Source organism: Odocoileus virginianus, unplaced genomic scaffold (genome assembly GCF_023699985.2).
Source record: "Odocoileus virginianus isolate 20LAN1187 ecotype Illinois unplaced genomic scaffold, Ovbor_1.2 Unplaced_Contig_63, whole genome shotgun sequence".
NCBI classification, from domain to species: Eukaryota; Metazoa; Chordata; class Mammalia; order Artiodactyla; family Cervidae; genus Odocoileus; species Odocoileus virginianus.
This window is the reverse complement of record NW_027224380.1, coordinates 70291-91876: the sequence shown is the minus strand read 5'-3', so window position 1 is coordinate 91876 and position 21586 is coordinate 70291. Positions and strand designations below refer to the sequence as shown.

General features: G+C 41.5%; 1 protein-coding gene across 1 annotated transcript; it reads right to left on the bottom strand.

Moving 5' to 3' along the window:
• Positions 1 to 1757: 1757 nt before the first annotated feature.
• On the bottom strand, positions 1758 to 21248 carry LOC110142611 (histone-lysine N-methyltransferase PRDM7-like). The gene is given in 9 exon segments (XM_070464695.1): positions 1758 to 2037; positions 3171 to 3238; positions 4116 to 4387; positions 4599 to 4700; positions 5535 to 5691; positions 7732 to 7781; positions 20146 to 20238; positions 20545 to 20661; positions 21066 to 21248. Coding segments are annotated over 9 exon segments (1221 nt in total). The 5' UTR covers positions 21148 to 21248.
• Between the last annotated feature and the right edge of the window lie 338 nt (positions 21249 to 21586).

Here is a 21586-nt window from a genome sequence, read left to right as displayed (position 1 = left end):
AGATCCTGCATGCATGGGTCCTGCTAGCACTGTTACCCAGATCTTAGCTTTTCTCAGAAGGGGGAATGGGATAGATGGTGACAGACATGGAAGAGAGGGTGGTCCCCAGGAAGACAGGGACAGTGAGTCTGAGTGACAAATGCCGGAGGGGACCAGAAACTCTGAGTGCACCCCCTCTTCAGACTCCCTAGCCATAAATCAGGGACATTACCTGAGGTCCCACACATGAAGTGATTTGGTAGCCCCCTGTGAAGTTCTTAGACTTGGGCCAAACTTCTTCTGGGCAGTAGGGACGCCACTGGGCTACCATCCAGATGAGCTGGGTAGTCTGTCACCTACTCACCTGGACCCACACTCCTGAGGGTGGAGACTCAATGACTTCAATCCACTTGGTTTCAACGGGTGGCTCTTTCCATGGGGTCTTTCTTTGATGGATATTGTCTTGAGGACGTTGATCACTGAGGTGTGTCCTGCTTACTTTAATTATCCCCTGGCGTGCCATGTGCTCTAAAAAGCTGTACATGCCTGTTTGTACCACTAACCACTGGGTAAACTCTCTCCTTAAGGCTGGGATATTAAGAAGATGGGTGACTGTAGCCTTGTGGTCACTCTTACCTGTCACAGACCTCTCAGAGGCCATTCACTGGGTGAATGCAGAATAACGGTTGCTTTGGTCTATCATAGACCTCTCAGAGGCCATCTTCTGTGGGAATGCAGGCTCATGGTTACTCTGGTCTGTCAAAGACCTCTCAGAGGCAGTCTGCTGGGTGACTGTGGGCTCATGGGCACTCTGGTCTGTCATAGACACCTTAGAGGCCATGTGCTGGGTGAATGCTGGGTGAATGCTGGGTGAAGGCTCATTTATTTCACTCAGTTTTAGTCCATTTAACATGCACTAGGAAGCCCTGGTTAAAAATACATCTCCAACCAGACTCCTCACACCCTCACTCCCATGCATCTTCAGTCAGCCCACTCTTCCCTCATATCTGGCAAGGAACTGACCTCTGAGGGTACTCCCCGCTGCTGTCTCTTCCCAAAAATGAACTGAATCATCATCTTAGCACAAAGAATATACTGCTTGCAGTTGAAAGCCACATGGCTGTTCTGTGTCACCCAGGAACACCCCTGGGGCCTGCACATGGACACAGGCACTGAGGCTTTGGTGTTCTCTCCAGCCTCCTTTCTCTCCCTCTGTATTCCTCCTACGACTACTGCCATGGCCTCTCTTCCCAGCCCTGGGGTTGCAGCACTGGCTGCTCCCCTGCATGAAATCCTTTCCCAGAGGTGTTATCTCTGCAGAGATCCTGCTCCATCATTCTCCTCCACACCCCACCCTCTGCTCATGCTAATCCGAGGCACTTTTCCTGCACCAGTTTTGCTCAGAGCACCAGCTCCTGTCTGGTATGAAGTCCATGCTGCCCCAAGGCAGTGGTTCTGTATGTTTCAGTGCATGGAGCTCTGTCTGTCAGAGTATGAACTCACATGACAACAACTGAAACAGTAACTGAATGCAAATACTGTACACATGTCACTTAGAAATGTGGAGGAAATGAGGAAGAAACAGGTAAAGGTGAGAGAGCTGGTAGGTGCTAGAAAATTTGCTTTTTGCTTCTAAGCCTTTCAGCAGAAGGTGATGTTACATATTTTTTGCATGAAATATTGAAAATTAGAGCTAACATTTTTAAAAGAAAATTTTTTCCTAACAGTCATATGAAATGAATCAAATTCTGACACATTTAATTGCAACTTGACTGACTTTAAACTGGTTTGTACTGTGCTTCAGAATTGGACAAGGTAAGCTCCCCAGGATGGGTTGGGGTGCTGGAAGAGGGGTGGCCCTCACCTCTCCCGGCTGCGAGCATGCTCTTCCCCCTGCTTTCACGCTTGATACCAAGTTCCTCGCCATATTCATCCCCATACCAGACCAGCAGCTCACAGCCAGGCCGGACCACTTGGCAGGTTCTATAGAAGATCTGCCCGTGATACTGGAGGGCCACCAGGTTCTGCTCCTCATAGTGTCGGGCACAGTTCACATACCTGGGGTATAGGCCAGGAAAGGGAAAGAAACCACAGGTGATGAGTCCCCTCCACTGTCAGACCATGCCCAGCTCCTTGCCTTCAGACTCTGAGGCCACCATGGCTCCCACCGCCCCTCATGGGGGCCATCTATTCACACCTTTGACCATGGCTTGTGAATTCTTATGTCCAGATCCTGTTTCTGATCCTCTTCCTGGCTGAAATGCTCTTCTCTCCTTACTTAATTAGCCATTGTACAGAGCCCAGTTCCAGACTTGTGTCCATTTGGACTATCTATAAGACTGGTGACCTCCAGCTCCTCTAAACTCTGAATTAAGTTCTCTTTCATTCCACAGGACTTGGTGCTCCTAAGCTAGCATGCACCCCCCCAGCACTCACCCCAACCTGCTTTTTTCTCCCAAAGCTTTTCTCCAATCTCCCCACATGTATACAGGGTCCTATTCACTTGCCCACCCCCTCCCATGGAAACTGGGAGAGTGCTCTGACGTAGTTTGAGACACACAACAGTAAGAGTTTGTTCACTTTCTGCCTGCCCTGATGAAAGGAGAGGCCCTCAGAAAATGGCCATGCTCATGGCCATCTTGCCCCCCATTCCTTCCCAGGCCTCAGGGCCCACTTCTCACTGGAACAGAGGCTGGAGAGGTTGTTGCCCACATGGACTCAACATCTCCCATGTTACATTATCCTGGTGCTGTGGAGTTATTAAAAAATAGAAAAATTAAGGTTACTATCCCTAAAATCAATTGGTTAATGTCTGTCTTCAGTATGTTCTCCAAAAGGACATGGGTTGTGTGATCTGCTTCAGTAATGAAGTTCACTGTCTAACCTGGGACATAAGGTGCTAGGTAAGTGTCAACTAAGTGAGTTAAAGTGTCCCTGGTGAATCTAGACTCCACAAGTTGTTTTCAAACACCTCAGTTTTTTTGAGCATATAGACTTATATTTTGAGGGCACATGCTATATTTTTCTTTCTTTCTTTCTAATGTATTTTGAAATGAAAGAGCAATGATATGATATGGAGGGAAAAGAGAAAAGAAGATGTGAAAGCTATTGAAGGAGACGGGTTCAGAAGGAAAGGAGTGTGGACTTGAAGGAGGAGTGATGTCTAGAAACTGCAGACTCACTGCACTCACCTCATCCAATTGGCCAAAGATGTGTCCTTTCCATCCACATACTCGTACCTGTTTCTTCCTTTGGTGATCTGAGTGTCAGAAAAGAGATACAAGCTTTCGTCTCTCTTTTATTTATTTATTTATTTTTTTGGTGAAAGTGATAGAAGAATTATTTCCCTCTGCTGTCATTCTGTTCCTCAGCCTGCATGGATTCAGCTGCCAGTCATACCACATGGTAAGCTCCTTAATCATAATTTTAAGTCTGAGTCTATTGGCACATTGAAGGCAAGGGCTCCACAAGGGAGGAGTCACTTCTCTATGCTTGTACCACTGTCTCCCACCTCTCTTCTGATCTTTAGATAGAAGTCCTGTGTTCATGTAGTCCAGTAGTCATGTATGGATGTGAGAGTTGGACTATACAGAAAGCTGAGTGCAGAAGAAGTCATGCTTTTGAACTGTGGTGTTGGAGAAGACTCTTGAGAGTCCCTTGGACTGCAAGGAGATCCAACCAGTCCATCCTAAAGGAGATCAGTCCTGGGTGTTCATTGGAAAGACTGATGTTGAAGCTGAAACTCCAATATTTTGACCACCTGATGCAAAGAGCTGACTCATTTGGAAAGACCCTGATGCTGGGAAAGATTGAGGGCAGGAGGAGAATGGACAACAGAGGATGAGATGGTTGGATGGCATCACTGACTCAATGGACATGGGTTTGGGTAGACTCCGGCAGTTGGTGATGGACAGGGAGGCCTGGCATGCTGTGGTTCATGGGGTCGCAGAGTCGGACATGACTGAGCAACTGAACTGAACTGAATCTGTGTTCATGACCAGTGCACACAGTACACAGGGCTGACTGTGTCATTGATGACCGTGTCATCACCATCCACCCTTGCATGTAGATATGAAGTACCCCCACTACCACACACAAGCGAGGCCAGAGGACAGGGAAAGAGGGTTATTTCTCACCATCCAGGAATACCCATTGTGGGCGGCCTCTTCATCTTCTGTGACCTGGCCTTCGTAGGGACCAAAGTGCAGGCCTAGAGGCAGATTGGATGCCTCATTCCATACTCCAAGCCCAGCCTCAGGGATGCCTGACAGTCTGATACTTAATCCAGGGGGCAAAGTAAGTGCTGAGCGGTTGGCATGCCCCTTTTCAACTGCAGTGTCTTTTACAAAGGTTGGGGGGCCGTGGGCAGCACATCTGTCAATGAAGAAGTCCTGACATTCCTGACAATCTGGAGATAAGAGCAACAGGAATGAGGTATAGTGATGTTGGTGGACATAAAGACCTTCAGTAAGAATGGGGGCACTCACGGAATTTGGCCTCGATCCTGTACCCCAAGTCATAGAAGAAGGGGATGATTGGGGAACCAAACGGTGAAGTAAGTTTATTGCATCAAGGCCTCATAACCCCTTCTACGTGAGTGGGCCAGCGGGGTCACTCACAGAGGTAGTCATCATCCTCAGGCTCGCTGAGCTCTTGGTACACATGGTCCTTTCTTTCCCGTAGTCTGTACCTCTTCACTCCAGTCTCCTTTCCTCTGAGTTCTAAGATGGAGAACAGAAGCAAAGCAAGGCTGGTGGGGTCTGGAGAGTTAGTACTTGTTTTATCAGAAAGTGTGAGATCTCGTACTTGTCCATCTATACACTTTGTTAAAACTTTTTTCACATTTATTTTTCAAACTTTTACTTTTGTATTTTTATGTTTTAGTGTTACATTATTTATTTATTGGCCACGCTGCATGGCTTGTGGGACCTTAGTTCCCTGATGAGGAATGGAACCCACACCTCCTGCAGTGGAAGCATGGAGTGTTAACCACTTAACCACCAGGAAAACCCTTCTTTATACTTTGTTTGTTCTGTCTTTAAAACTAGTTCAGGAAACTGAGGCTCCACACTGACCACAGCTGCCCAGTTCAGTGTTAGCTTCCTGTACTTCCTGTTAGTAGCTTTTAATTCCCAAACTTCTTACTTAGGAAACAGCTCACTGACACATCTACTCAGAAAATAAATGGTAAGGGCACATGACACATAAGGCAATGAGCAGAGGTCTGGGCATAAACACTAACAAAGCATGGTCCCTATTATCACAACTGGATTTATTGAACTACTTGTAGGTGTCAGCACTTTTGCATTTAATATAATGCTTTCAAACACTGTATGAGTTATGTATCCTTATCTTCATTTTACAGAGAAGCAATCAGGACCTCAGAAAATGTATAAGATTTTCCTCAGGTCCCACTGCTAACTTCATGTCTCAGATCAGTCCAGCTTAAACCCATGCCTACCCAAAGTCCACACCACACACCTAGGCTATACTTGTTACCTTTTCTACAGGGATTAGAGGAACTAATTAGAGCAACTCCCCATATTTTCTCTTACCAACTTTTTGTCTGGAGTGTTGTCCAGGGGTCCTTGTTTCTCGGAGAGTGTACACTGGTTTCTGAGCCCACTTGGAGCCACTTTTCTTCAACAATTTTTCCTCTACCGGCAATTTCTTCAAACTAGAAACCTTACTTAATGGTCCTCTGGACATTGCCTTCTGTGTGAGTAAAAGAAAACATGCATTTCTTTAGTTCTTTAGGACTGTATGAAGTGTTTTCACAGGCATGACTTTAGTTAATACTTTGAAAATTCTTGGAAATTGCTGGTGGAGGGTGTGGTCTGAACACTGGAGTGTAAAACAAGGACCTAAGTGGGTAGTGAATCAAAACTAGAATTCATATCTTAAGGTTCTTCCCCTTCAACATTCTGTGTAAAAGTAAGAGCAAGGCAGGGAGCATAGCTGGAGGTCAGGGAAAGAAGAGGGTAAGGGCTCATAGAGAAATCCTGGGTTTTTTCTATTAATTAGTGGAGCTTTGATAGACTAGGAAGTATGGAAAATTACAGAGGGGACAAAACACATCTGGAAAATAAGGTGACAAAGCAGTGAGATTGAGAAGAGAAAAGACAATCGGCAGAAACTCATTTAGACAATAAAGAAAATGAGCTGAACATTGCAGGTTGCCATGTCTTAGAAACAATGTTTGAATTAAAGTAGCTGGCCTCATCAATCCTGCTTGAAGAAGGCTATACGACGAGCTGGTTCTCCTCAGTTTCCTGATCCATAAATAGGTATACATTCTAATTCTCAATGTTACAGTGGACATGAAATTTACTAACTTTCAATAAATCATTGTGTGCGCTATTTAATACAGTATGAATGTGAACATACATCCCTGCCATCAATATATCCCCTCGACTGCTTCTATATTTGAAGTCTAGCTCACAAATACTATCTTCAGCATTCCTTGACCTTCTTATTCCTAGATGAATGTTTAAATGTGGAGTCACTCATTCACAAAACATTTAGGGGGCCCTCAGGGACTTTGAGCTGGACCTGGACTTCTGAGAATTAACGGGTATGGGCTAGGCTCTCAAAGCTCACAACACAGGGGCAAGCTAAACAAATGATTCCAAACAAGAGAGTTAGTTGCCCAATCAAAGCTCAGAGGAAGGCCTTGTTACTTCCTCCTACAAGAATGAGTGTTTGAAATCATGTCCAGATGATGCGTTTCTACTCAAAATCAAGTTACCTGTGTGAAGTCCTTCAGTTATTTTCTTATTTGTTGTTTTTAGTCATAAACTTGAGGCTTGTCAGGGCTGCGAGTTGCTTCCTCTTATTGGAGTGGGAGGCTGTGAGGTAGGGATCATGTCACCTTCCTTATCTTGGACCATCCACTCTACAAACTGTCCAGCATGTCCTTAAGCTTCTTCATCTTGTACTGTCCACTCTACAAACTGTCCAGCATGTCCTTAAGCTTCTTCATCTTGGACCGTCCACTCTACAAACTGCCCAACATATCCTTAAGCTTCTTCATCTTTGACCGTACACTCTACAAACTGTCCAACATGTCCTTCAGCTTCTTCATCTTGGACTGCCCACTCTACAAACTGCCCAACATGTCCTAAGGCTTCCCTTAGTCAGATGTCTTAGTATATCCCTCACTCAGTTCAGTCGCTCAGTCGTGTCTGACTTTTTGCGACCCCATGAACTGCAGCACACCAGGCCTCCCTGTCCATCACCAACTGCCGGAGTCCACCCTCACTAGCACAGAACAAAAAAACTGAGGTTGAAAACATCTTTCAGATGAATTATATAAAGATGTATGAATAAACTTTATTAAGCTATGAAAGTTTTAACCAGATTATAAGGGTTTTAGAGAAGGTCCTTTGGACTAGATTGCACTACCAATGATATATAATCAAATATTTTTTTTTAACCTCAGTTTCTTGATCTATAATGGTGATAGCTATATATCTACTTATAGGTACTGTAGGATTGTTTTAAGGTTTAAGTAAGTTTATTCACATAAAATGCTTAAAGTCTGAAATATTGTGAAAATAATGTAACAAATAGAACAGCCTACTGTTGTTGCTGTTCTTACTAACTATAAAGATGGTGATGATATCAGACATTGTGCTAAAGATTCAGGACAGGAAGGCAGCAGTCTCCAGGATCTCTGTGTTTTCTCCTATTCTCACCTGTGACTGGATCCATGAGGAGGATTTTTGTCAACAGGATTTGGGAAATACTCACTTTCTGGTGTTTACTGTGACGCACTCTGAAGGCCATCCTAGAAGGTTTACCTAGAAAATGATGAGAAACAGTGTTTTGGTTGGTAAATGTTTCCAACCTCTGGGCATTCTAATTAAGGACACAGAATTCTGTTACTCCCAGAGAGTGACAAGGACAAGGATTTAGCAAAGGAGAAATGGAAACTGATTTCTGTATCATCAATTCCTATGCTTCCACTGGGAGCATTACAAAATTTTATTAAAATTAAAAAAAAAAACTCCATTTGTGCTTCATCTGAGGTCCATAAAGTATCTAATAAATTCACTAGCTTTTCATGACAAATATATTCCACAAAGTAGAAATAGAAGGAAGTGACTGCAATATAATAAAGGTCATATATGAAAAGTCTATCTCTAACATCATAGTCATCAGTGAAAAGCTGAAAACTTCTAAGATCAAGAAAAAAAAGGCAAGGATGCCCATTCTCAACACTTCTATTCAACATAATATTTAAAGGAAACCAAGGACTTCCATTTGGAAAGAAAGGAGTAAAACTATGTCTGTTCACAGAGGACGTGATTTTACATGCAGAAAATCTTTAAGATTCCACAGGCAAAAACAACCTGCACAGAAAGTTGCACAGTACAGAATCAATATTCAAATACCTTTCCATGCATGAAAAATGAATATCCCAGAAAACATAATAAGAAAACAATCCTATTTATTTTTTAAAGCTGTAGTCAAGAGCTAAGTTTGAATTTTTAAAAAATTATTTTTGTTTATTTATTTGTGCCAGGTCTTTGTTGTGGCATGTGGGATCTTATTCCCTGACGTGGAATTGACCCCAAGTTCTCCACATTGGGAGTGTGGAGTCTTAGCAAGTGGACCACTAGAGAAGTTCCAATATTCTTATTTATAATAGGATCAAAGAGAGTGAAATAATCGGGAGTAAATGTAAGGAGATGAAAGACTTATACATTGAAAACTATAAAGTAGGGGGCGGTCCTAAGGTGGCAGAGGAATAGGACATGGAGACCACTTTCTCCCCACAAATTCATCGAAAGAACATTTGAACGCCAAGCAAATTCCACAGAACAACTTCTGAATGCTGGCAGAGGACATCAGACACCCAGAAAGGCAGCCCATTGTCTTCAAAAGGAGATAGGACAAAATATAAAAGATAAAAAGAGAGACAAAAGAGGTAGGGAAGGAGATCCATCCCGGGAAGGGAGTCTTAAAAAAGAGACAAGTTGGGGGGAGGAGCTAAGATGGTGGAGGAATAGAACGGGGAGACCACTTTCTCCCCCACAAATTCATCAAAAGATCATTTGAACGCTGAGCAAACTCCACAAAACAACTTCTAATCACTAGCAGAGGACATCAGGCACCCAGAAAAGCAGCCCATTGTCTTCAAAAGGAGGTAGGACAAAATATAAAAGATAAAAAGAGAGACAAAAACCACTACAATATTGTAAAGTAATTAGCCTCCAACTAATAAAAATAAATGAAAAAAAAATAAATTAAAAAATAAAAAAAGTTATTTGAAAAAAAAAAGATAAAAAGAGAGACAAAAGAGTTAGGGATGGAGATCTCGTCCCGGGAAGGGAGTCTTAATAGAGGAAGTTTCCAAACACCAGGAAACCCTCTCACCAGCAGGTCTGGGGGAAGTTTTTGAATCTCAGAGGGCAACCTGAACTGGGAGGAAAAATAAATAAAACCCACAGATTACATGCCTAAAAGCAACTCCCAGCAGAAAAGTACCCCAGACGCTCACATCTGCCACCAGCAAGTGGGGGCTGAACGGAGAGGAGCAGGCAGCATTGCTTAGGGTAAGGACCAGGCCTGAAAGCCCTGAGGGCAATCGGAGGGAGCTAATGTGAGATAGCAACTTAAACTGTGGGATAGCAAGAGTGAACTAACCTGCAAAAAGTCCTAAACTAAGGCACTACCCGCCAGTTCCCAGAACAAAGGACGGAGGGAATATCAAAGAAGAGCTAGACAGCTGAGGACCAGCCCATCCCCTGCCAGAGGCAGGAGGCAGTGGGGAGGGGAAAGGGGCAAACTCGGTCCCAGAGACGGCATCCCCTACAAAACTGCAAACAGGCCTCCAGTCTCTAACCAAAGACTTCCTGAGATTCTGGATGGTTGACATCTGCCAGGAGGGTCACAGTCAGAGATCAGCTCCCCAGAAGAGACACAACATGCACCGGACCAGCGCACCAGAAACTGAGGCTGGGACCACGGAGGGGATAAGGCGCACTGCACTTGGAGAGAGGGTGTTCATCAAACTGCTGGTTGCCTGAGCTGCTCTGGCCGGGGAAGAGACAAAACGCAGGCCCAACCAAGCCTGTGCCTTTGTGGAATACCTAAAAATCTGAACTTGAGCGGCTTAGACCTGGGAAGTGCACACAGCTCAGGGCCCGCTCATGTAGAGCAGCCTGGAGCCTGAGCAGTGTAGATGGGAAAAGCACACACGCTGTGAGCAGGGGCAAACCCAGTGTGGCTGAAACACTGTGAGTGCTCCCCACACACGCCAGTGATATTTGTCTGCAGTGCCCCTCCCTCCCCACAGCACGACTGAACAAGTGAACCTAAACAAGAGACCACCTCCGCCCCTTGTGTCAGGGCGGAAATTAGACACTGAAGAGACCTGCAAACAGAAGCCAAATAAACAGAGGGAACCGCTTTAGAAGTGACAGGTGCAACAGATTAAAATCCCTGTAGTTAACACGACTGCACTGGAAGGGGCCTATAGATATTGAGAAGTATAAGCTGGAAAAAGGAACTATCTGAAACTGAACTGAACCCACACTGCCCACAACAGCTCCAGAGAAATTCCTAGATATTTTTACTATTATTATTTTTTTAATTAAAAATTTTTTTCTCTTTTCTTTTTTTAAAGTCTTCTATTACTCCTCTATTACTCCTTAATTTTCATTTTATAACCCACTATAACCTTGCAAAAAAAAAGGACCCTATTTTTAAAGCGAACTTCATATGTTTTTCTTAAATTTTTTGTTTTTTTTTAATATTGTATTTTTAAGAGTCTAACCTCTACTCTAGAATTTTAATCTTTGTTTTTCAGTATTTGATATCAATTTTGGACATTTAAGAATCCAACCTTCAGTACCCATTTGTACTCAGGAATGTGATTACTGGTTTGACTACTCACTCCACCTTTTGACTTTCCTTTTTCTCCCCCAGATTAACTCTATTTCCTGCCTCCCCCTTCTCTTCTCAATCCAATTCTGTGAATCTCTGTGGGTGTTCTGGGCTGCAGAGAACACTTAGGGAACAGAGTACTGCCTAGATCTGTCTCTCTCCTCTTGAATCCCCCTTTTTCTCCTCCTGCTCACCTCTATCTCCTTCCTCCCTCTCCTCTTCTTCATGTAACTCTGTGAACCTCTCTGGGTGTCCCTCACTGGTGGAGAATCTTTTCACCATTAACCTAGAAGTTTTATTATCAATACTGTATGGATGGAGAAGTCTTGAGGCTACTGGAAGAATAAGACTGAAATCCAGAGACAAGAGGCTTAAGCCCAAAACCTAAGAACACCAGAGAACTCCTGACTACAGGGAACATTAATTAAAAAGAGATCATCCAAAAACATCCATACCTACACTGAAACCAACCACCACCCAAGAGCCAATAAGTTCCAGAGTAAGATATACCAAACAAATTCTCCAGCAATGCAGGAACATAGCCCTGAGTGTCAATATACAGGCTGCCCAAAGTCACACCAAACCCATAGACCCATCTCAAAACTCACTACTGGACACTCCATTGCACTCCAGAGAGAAGAAATCCAGCTCCACCCACCAGAACACCGACGCAAGCTTCCCTAACCAGGAAACCTTGACAAGCCAATCATCCAACCCCACCCACTGGGAGAAACCTCCACAATAAAAAGGAACCACAGACTACCAGAATACAGAAAGGCCACCCCAAACACAGCAATCTAAATAAGATGAAAAGGCAGAGAAATACCCAGCAGGTAAAAGTAAAATGCCCACAAAGCCAAACAAAAGAGGAGGAGATAGGGAATCTACCTGAAAAAGAATTTAGAATAATGATAATAAAAATGATCCAAAATCTTGAAAACAAAATAGAGTTACAGATAAATAACCTGGAGACAAGGATTGAGAAGATGCAAGAAATGTTTAACAAGGACCTAGAAGAAATAAAAAAGAGCTAATTAAAAATGAATAATACAATAAATGAGATCAAAAACACTCTGGAGGGAACCAACAGTAGAATAATGGAGGCAGAAAATAGGATAAGTGAGGGAGAAGATAAAATGGTAGAAATAAATGAAGCAGAGAGGAAAAAACAAAGAAGAATCGAAAGAAATGAGGACAACCTCAGGGACCTCTGGGAAAACGTGAAATGCCGAACATTTGAATCATAGGAGTCCCAGAAGAAGAAGACAAAAAGAAAGGCCATGAGAAAATACTCAAGAAGATAATAGCTGAAAACTTCCCTAAATGGGGAAGGAAATAGTCACACAAGTCCAAGAAACCCAGAGAGTCCCAAACAGGATAAACCCAAGGCAAAACACCCCAAGACACATATTAATCAAATTAACAAAGATCAAACACAAAGAACAAATATTAAAAGCAGCAAGGGAGAAACAACAAATAACACACAAGGGGATTCCCATAAGGACAACAGCTGATCTTTCAATAGAAACTCTTCAGGCCAGAAGCAAACGGCAGGACATACTTAAAGTGATGAAAGAGAATAATGTACAACCCAGATTACTGTACCCAGTAAGGATCTCACTCAGATATGAGGGAGAATTCAAAAACTTTACAGACAAGCAAAAGCTGAGAGAATTCAGCACCACCAAACCAGCTCTTCTACAAATGCTAAAGGATCTTCCTGAGACAAGAAACACACAAAGGTTGTATGAACGCAAACCCACAACAACAAAGCAAATGGAAACGGGACCATTCTTATCAATAATTACATTAAATGTAAATGGGGTGAATGCCACAACCAAAAGACAAAGACTGGCTGAATGGATACAAAAGCAAGACCCCTATATATGCTGTCTACAAATGACCCACCTCAAAACATGGGACACATACAGACTGAAAGTGAACGGCTGGAAAAAATATTTCAGGCAAACGGAGACCAAAAGAAAGCAGGAGTCACAATACTCATATCAGATAAAATAGACTTTAAAATACAGGCTGTGAAAAGAGACAAAGAAGGACACTATATAATGATCAAAGGATCAATCCAAGAAGATATAACAATTATAAATATATATGCACCCAACATAGGAGCACTGCAATATGTAAGGCAAATGCTAACAAGTATGAAAGGGGAAATTAACAATAACACAATAATAGTGGGAGACTTTAATACCCCACTCACACCTATGGATAGATCAACTAAACAGAAAATTAACAAGGAAACACAAACTTTAAATGACACAATGGACCAGCTAGACCTAATTGATATCTATAGGACATTTCACCCAAAACAATCAATTTCACCTTTTTCTCAAGTGCACACAGAACCTTCTCCAGAATAGATCACATCCTGGGCCATAAATCTAGCCTTGGTAAATTAAAAAAAAAATTGAAATCATTCCAGTCATCTTTTCTGACCACAATGCAGTAAGATTAGATCTCAATTACAGGAAAAAACTATTAAAAATTCCAACATATGGAGGCTAAATAACACTCTTCTGAATAACCAACAAATCATAGAAGAAATCAAAAAAGAAATCAAAATATGCATAGAAACAAATGAAAATGAAAACACAACAACCCCAAACCTATGGGACACTGTAAAAGCAGTGCTAAGGGGAAGGTTCATAGTAATACAGGCTTACCTCAAGAAACAAGAAAAAAAAAGTCAAATAAATAACCTAACTTTACACCCAAAGCAACTAGAAAAGGAAGAAATGAAGAACCCAGGGTTAGTAGAAGGAAAGAAATCTTAAAAATTAGGGCAGAAATAAATGCAAAAGAAACAACAGAGACCATAGCAAAAATCAACAAAGCTAAAAGCTGGTTTTTTGAAAAGGTAAATAAAATTGACAAACTGTTAGCTAGACTCATCAAGAAACAAAGGGAGAAGAACCAAATCAACAAAATTAGAAATGAAAATGGAGATATCACAACAGACAACACTGAAATACAAAGGATCATAAGAGACTACTACCAGCAGCTATATGCCAAATAAAATGGACAACTTGGAAGAAATGGACAAATTCTTAGAAAAGTATAACTTTCCAAAACTGAACCAGGAAAAAATAGAAAATCTTAACAGACCCATTACAAACACGGAAATCGAAACTGTAATCAGAAATCTTCCAGCAAACAAAAGCCCAGGACCAGATGGATTCAGAGCTGAATTCTACCAAAAATTTAGAGAAGAGCTAACACCTATCTTACTGAAACTCTTCCAGAAAATTGCAGAAGAAGGCAAACTTCCAAACTCATTCTATGAGGCCACCATCACCCTAATTCCAAAACCAGACAAAGATGCCACAAAAAAGAAAACTACAGGCCAATATCACTGATGAACATAGATGCAAAAATCCTTAACAAAATTCTAGCAAACAGAACCCAACAACATATTAAAAAGATCATACATCATGACCAAGTGGGCTTTATTCCAGGAAAGCAAGGATTCTTTAATATCCGCAAATCAATCAATGTAATATACCAAATTAACAAATTGAAAGATAAAAACCATATGATTATCTCAATAGATGCAGGAAAAGCCTTTGACAAAATTCAACATCCATTTATGATAAACACTCTCCAGAAAGCAGGCATAGAAGGAACATACCTCAACATAATAAAAGCTATATATGAAACACCACAGCAAACATTATCCTCAAAGGTGAAAAATTGAAAGCATTTCCCTTAAAGTCAGGGACAAGGGTGCCCACTCTCACCACTACTACTCAACATAGTTTTGGAAGTCTTGGCCACAGCAATCAGAGCAGAAAAAGAAATAAAAGGAATCCAGATTGGAAAAGAAGAAGTAAAACTCTCATTGTTTGCAGACAACATGATCCTCTACATAGAAAACCCTAAAGGTTCTACCGGAAAATTACTAGAGCTAAACAATGAATATAGTAAGGTGGCAGGATATAAAATTAACACACAGAAATCCCTTGCATTCCTATACACTAACAATGAGAAAACAGAAAGAGAAATTAAGGAAACAGTACCATTCACCATTGCAACAAAAAGAATAAAATGCTTAGGAGTATATCTACCTAAAGAAACAAAAGACCTATATATAGAAAACTATAAAACACTGATGAAAGAAATCAAAGAGGACACAAATAGATGGAGAAATATACCATGTTCATGGATTGGAAGAATCAATATTGTGAAAATGAGTATACTATCCAAAGCAATCTATAGATTCAATGCAATCCCTATCAAGCTACCAATGGTATTCTTCACAGAACTAGAACAAATAATTTCACAATTTGTATGGAAATACAAAAAAAACTCAAATAGCCAAAGCAATCTTGAGAAAGAAGAATGGAACTGGAGGAATCAACCTTCCTGACTTCAGACTATACTACAAAACTACAGTCATCAAGACAGTATGGTACTGGCACAAAGACAGAAATATAGATCAATGGAACAAAATAGAAAGCCCAGAGATAAATCCATGTACCTATGGACACCTTATCTTTGACAAAGGAGGCAAGGATATACAATGGAAAAAAGACAACCTCTTTAACAAGTGGTGCTGGGAAAACTGGTTAACCACTTGTAAAAGAATGAAACTAGAACACCTTCTAACACCATACACAAAAATAAACTCAAAATGGATTAAAGATCTAAATGTAAGACCAGAAACTATAAAACTCCTAGAGGAAAACATAGGCAAAACACTCTCTGACATAAATCACAGCAGGGTCCTCTATGACCCACCTCCCAGAATATTGGAAATAAAAGCAAGAATAAACAAATGGGACCTAATTAAAATTAAAAGCTTCTGCACAACAAAGGAAACTATAAGCAAAGTGAAAAGACAGCCTTCAGAATGGGAGAAAATAATAGCAAATGAAGCAACGGACAAAGAATTAATCTCAAAAATATACAACAACTCCTGCAGCTCAATTCCAGAAAAATAAAAGACCCAATCAAAAAACGGGCCAAAGAACTAAACAGATATTTCTCCAAAGAAAACATACAGATGACTAACGAAACACGTGAAAAGATGCTCAACATCACTTATTAACAGAGAAATGCAAATCAAAACCACAGTGAGGTACCATTACACGCCACTCAGAATGACTGCTATCCAAAAGTCTACAAGCAATAAATGCTGGAGAAGGTGTGGAGAAAAGGGAACCCTCTTAAACTGTGGTGGGAATGCAAACTAATACAGCCACTATGGAAGACTGTGTAGAGATTCCTTAAAAACCTGGAAATAGAAATGCCATATGACCCAGCAATCCCACTGCTGGGCATACACACTGAGGAAACCAGAATTGAAAGAGACATATGTACCCCAATGTTCATCACAGCACTGTTTATAATAGCCAGGACATGGAAGCAACCTAGATGCCCATCAGCAGACAAATGGATAAGAAAGCTGTGGTACATATACACAATGGAATATTACTCAGCCATTAAAAAGAATACATTTGAATCAGTTCTAATGAGGTGGGTGATACTGGAGCCTATTATACTGTGTGAAGTAACCCAGAAAGAAAAACACCAATACAGTATACTAATGCATATATATGGAATTTAGAAAGATGGTAACAATAACCCTGTATGTGAGACAGCAAGAGAGACACAGATGTATTGAACAGTCTTTTGGACTCTGTGGGAGAGGGCGAGGGCGGGATGATATGGGAGAATGGCACTGAAACATGTAAATTATCATATGTGAAATGAATCGCCAGTCCAGGTTCGATGCATGATACAGGATGCTTGGGGCTGGTGCACTGGGATGACCCAGAAGGATGGGATGGGGAGGGAGTTGGGAGGGGGGTTCAGGATGGGGAACACATGTACACCCATGGCGGATTCAAGTCAATGTATGGCAAAACCAATACAATGTTGTAAAGTAAAATAAATAAATAATTTAAATTAAAAAAAAGAAAAACAACACAAAATAGAAAACTACAAAGTATTGCCAAAAGGAATCTGACAGAAGTAAATAGAAAGGCATCTCACATTTATGGATTTGGAGACTTAATATTATTTAGCTGCTCATACTACCCAAAGAAATTTAAAGATTCAATGCAATTCCTATTAAAATCCCAATGGAACTTTTTTTTAGATATAGAAAGTCCATTCTACAGTTAATACAGAATCTCAGAGGACCCCAAATAGGCAAAACAATCTTAGAAAGAACAGCAAAGCTGGAGGCCTCTGATTTCAGAACATATTACAAAGGTACAGTAACCAAAAAGTGTAGTTTTGGCATAAAGTGCATGCTTAGTTGCTCAGTCGTGTTGACTCTGTGACCTTTTTGACTGGAGCCCACCAGGCTCCTCTGTCTAGGGGATTTCTCAGGCAAGAATACTGCAGGAGGTTGCCATTTCCTTCTCCAGGGGATCTTCTTAACTCATGGATTGAACCCACATCTCCTGTGTCTCCTGCATTGAAGGCAGATTCTTCACCTGCTGAGCCACTGAGGAAGCCCACTGGCATAAAGACAGACATACCAATCAGTGGAACAGAATAGACACCCAGAAGTAAACTCTTGGATACATGGTCTAACGATCTTTATTGAGGTTGTCAAGACGACAGGGAAAGCTTAATCCCTGTAATGAATGGCACTGGGGAAACAAAAATATCTATATGACAAACAATTAGGATCTTACATCATGTAGAAAAATCAACTCAGAATGGATTAAAGACCTAAATGTAAGACTTGATAAGACTCTTAGAAGAAAACAAGGGTGAAGCTTCACAACATTGAATCAGCAATGATTTCTTAGATATGATACCAAGTGCACAAGTATTAGTAACAAAGTAAAAATATACAAATGAGATTACGTTAATCTTAAAACCTCTGTGCAGCAAAGGACACAAAGTGAAATGGACAAATAGAGTGAAACAAAGGAACAGAGTGAAAGACAACCTACAGGATGGTAGAAAATATTTGTAAAATATGTATCTGATAAGGGGTTAATAAGCATACACCAATATGAAGGCTACCTGTAAGCCAGGAGTAGAACCTGATTGACCACGATGGCACCCTGATATCAAACTTACATGCTCCAGCACTGGAAGAAAACAAATTTCTGTGGTTTAAGCCATGCAGCCTGTTTCATTATGGCAGCCTGAGATGACTAACATGGTGGGAGAAGGAATTGAATAGACATTTCTCCAAAGAAGATACACAAATGGCCAACAAACATATGAAAAGATGCTCAATATTACTAATCAATAGGGAAATACAAATTTAAACCACACCATAAATTATCTCATACCTTCTGTGATGGCCAATATGAATAAAAAGACAATAGCAAGGTTGGTAAGGATATGGAGAAATTGGAACCCTTATACACTTTTGTTGGAAATGTAAAATGTTGCAACCTTTATAGAAAACAGTATGGAGTTTCCTCAGAAAATTGGAACTGCTGTATGATCTAGCAATCCAACTCCAGAGTATATTTCCATAAAAATTGAAAGTGAGATCTTGAATAAATAGTGTGCACATCTATGGTCATTGCAGCATTATTCCCAGTTGGCAAGATGTAAAAGCAGTCTAAATGTTCATTGGTGGATAAACAGATAAAGATTATATATACCTTATATATATTATATACACATGCACACAATGGAAAGTTTTGAAGCCCTAAAAAAGAATTTTGTCATACTCTACATCAAGGATGGGCCTTGATGATATTATGCTAAATGAAATGAACCCATCAAAAAATGACAAATATTGCATGATTCCACTTTTATGAGGTATCTACAGTAATCAAATCCATGGAAACAGAAAATATAATTCTGGTTGCCAAGTCTGTGAGGAGGAAGAATTGGAGAATTGTTGCTCAGTGGGTATAGGGCTTCAATCATGCACGATGAAAATTTTCTACAGACTTGCTGTAGAGCAATGTGTACACAGTTAGCAAGAGTGTACCCTACACTCAGAAATTAAGAAGGTAAATAAAGATGTGTAGATATATGGTGGGAGAAGGCAATGTCACCCCACTCCAGTACTCTTGTCTGAAAAATCTCATGGATGGAGGAGCATGATAGGCTACAGTCTATATGGTCTCTAAGATTCAGACATTACTGAGCAAATTCACTTTCACTTTTCACTTTCATGCATTTGAGAAGGAAATGGCAACCCACTCCAGTGTTCTTGCCTGGAGAATCCCAGGGATGGGGGAGCCTGGTGGGCTTCTGTCTATGGGGTTGCACATAGTTGGACATGACTGAAGCGACTTAGCAGCAGCAGAGGTATGGTGAACCATGGGATATGTATTCCCTATGAAGAATCTCTCTTCATGTCAAAACCTTTGGTTTTCATGTCTCTTACACTACTTTTCATAACCCAAGGGAACAGATGGACTTCCCTGGTGGCACAGTGGATGAGAATCTGCCTGCTAATGCAGAGGACACAGGTTCAGTCACTGGTCCAGGAAGATTCCACTTTCTGTGGGGCAACTAAGCCTGTGTGTCACAAACTACTGAGCCTGCATGTGCTCTGCAATGAGAAGCCAGTCACTGCAACCAGAGAAAGCCCCTGCACAGCAACGAAGACCCAGTGCAGCCAAAACTAAATAAATAATTTTTAAAAATCTGGGAGAACAGAAATCCATAGATGGAGAATCATAGAACTACCTAAATTGTTTTCTCAAGTCTAGGCAGATTAACTCTTCTAAACTGTTTGAGCAGCAGAAGAGGAAGTGAGCTGCTCACTTCTATTTTATAATGAGTGTACTTCATTTTATTTACCTGATGCTGTCTCTGGTCAGTGAAATGTGGGAAAGATCAGGGAGAATAAATAGTTCTCTCAAACCCTTTCCCAGAATCAAAACAAAGAATTAGTTTAACCTTAGGGTAAGATTATGTGGTGTTATTTTATATACATACATAAATAATGTATCTTGACATAATATGTTAATCATTTCCTCTTCTAAGAGATTTAATCCAATAACTGAATTATTATGAGATTAGTATTATGAATCTCTTTGGTGAATTTATAGTCTAAGATTTCTTTAATTGCCTTTCATTAACAATGTTTAGCAAAAATAATTCTTTTTAAAAAGAATGATAAATTTTAAACATAAAACTTTTGAGAATTACACTGGAAAACCTATACTTTCACCTTCATTCAGGCTGATGTCAATATTCAGCCACAACCACTTCAGAATGCTGAAAATTATTTCTTTGCTAATGGCTGAGATGCAGTTAATACCTTAGCCCAGGCTGGTTTCAGGAAGACACAACTACATCCTCCTGGCCCCTCACCTTGCTGCCTTGGTGTCCATTCTTCATCAGAATTGTCAGTGTCATCTACCTGCCTGCGGTGATGCATGAAAGCTGGTCGAGTGGCTCTGAAACCTGGAAAGAAGCAAAATACTTGTACTAAGAAGGAGGCACAGAGCAAAGAAGCAATGGGAAGTGTCACAAAGTCAGGGAAATCGGTATATGGGCTGGGAGAATGTAGGACAAGGCAAGAGGTTTGCTCTGCACTGCAGGGTCAAACTCCCTTTGGTACAGAACTATAAACAATTCCTCTAGGTTAGTCTCCACACAAAAGGGAACTGTGAGCAGATGAAGCCACCTAAGAGAGGGCCAAGTGAACACTGAGGGTGAAGACCTGTTTCGTGTTTCCCAGGCTCACAGGCACCCAGCACTTCCTGTTACCTATAGCAATCAGCACTTCATAGTTCCTTTTCACATTCCTATATCAGATGTTTCCCCATTCTGCCATCTCTGCCCATTCTTCCTTGGAGAAGTATATGGAAATGTCTTTGAAAGCATCTTTGGCTTAAAGAAAATAATAGATTTCACCAGGGACTTACTAATATAAGTCAGATCTTAGAGCTGACTTCTCCTCCAACTTTTGTGCAAGGGGTAGCTTGAAGCTACTGGATGGTCTCTGTGAGACAGAGATGAAGACTTTTCTTCCCGACTTTGTCCTGCTTAACTGAACAAATACTGAGCATTTTCCTAGCTCTCCCTGGACACAGAACAGTTGATGAAGCTACTGTCCTGTTTTGTCCCACTCCACCCCACCATCTCAGACAGGACCAGGCATTCCCATCCTGTGTACAGTCACAGGGAAGTTCACTCAGCTGCCCAGGCAAGCAGTCTGTGGTGCTTCAGGGACCAGCGCCATGTCCTTCCTATAGAGCTGGCTTAGAGCCCAGCTTTGCTGCCTCCACCTCTCACCGTGGGCTTCCGCTCTGTTCTCCCAGCATCTCCCTCAGTGCTCTCCTCTGGAGACCTGTTCGGCCTCATGGCCATTGGAGTGCTCAAGGTCAAGGTGCCTGTGGAAGAAGAAGGTGCTGAGAAGCCCAGACCACTGTCCAGAGCCTGGTCTGTCTTCCTTGGGTGGAGTGTCCAGGGCAGGAAGGTGAGGGGAAAGTCAGGGTGAGGGTATTGGTGGGAAGGACGGATCCTGACCAGCTATGACAGACCAGCCTAATGTGAACTAGATTTGGTTTCTTTGGATCCCCTACAATTCAGCTCCTCTGAGGAAAGGCACTGGGAGGGATGTGTCTGTGGGTGAGGAGGGAGTCTTGAGGAGACCAGGAAGCCCCTAACTGTTGGACTGGGGTCAGGTTGAAATCAGGGCTCTGTTCCAGTGCAGGAGAGGGAATATTTCTCCAAGAAGTGTTTTGAGGATTTGCACCTGGGGATTCAGAAAAATCTGGGCCAACATGGGTTCTACGTTTAAGGGACA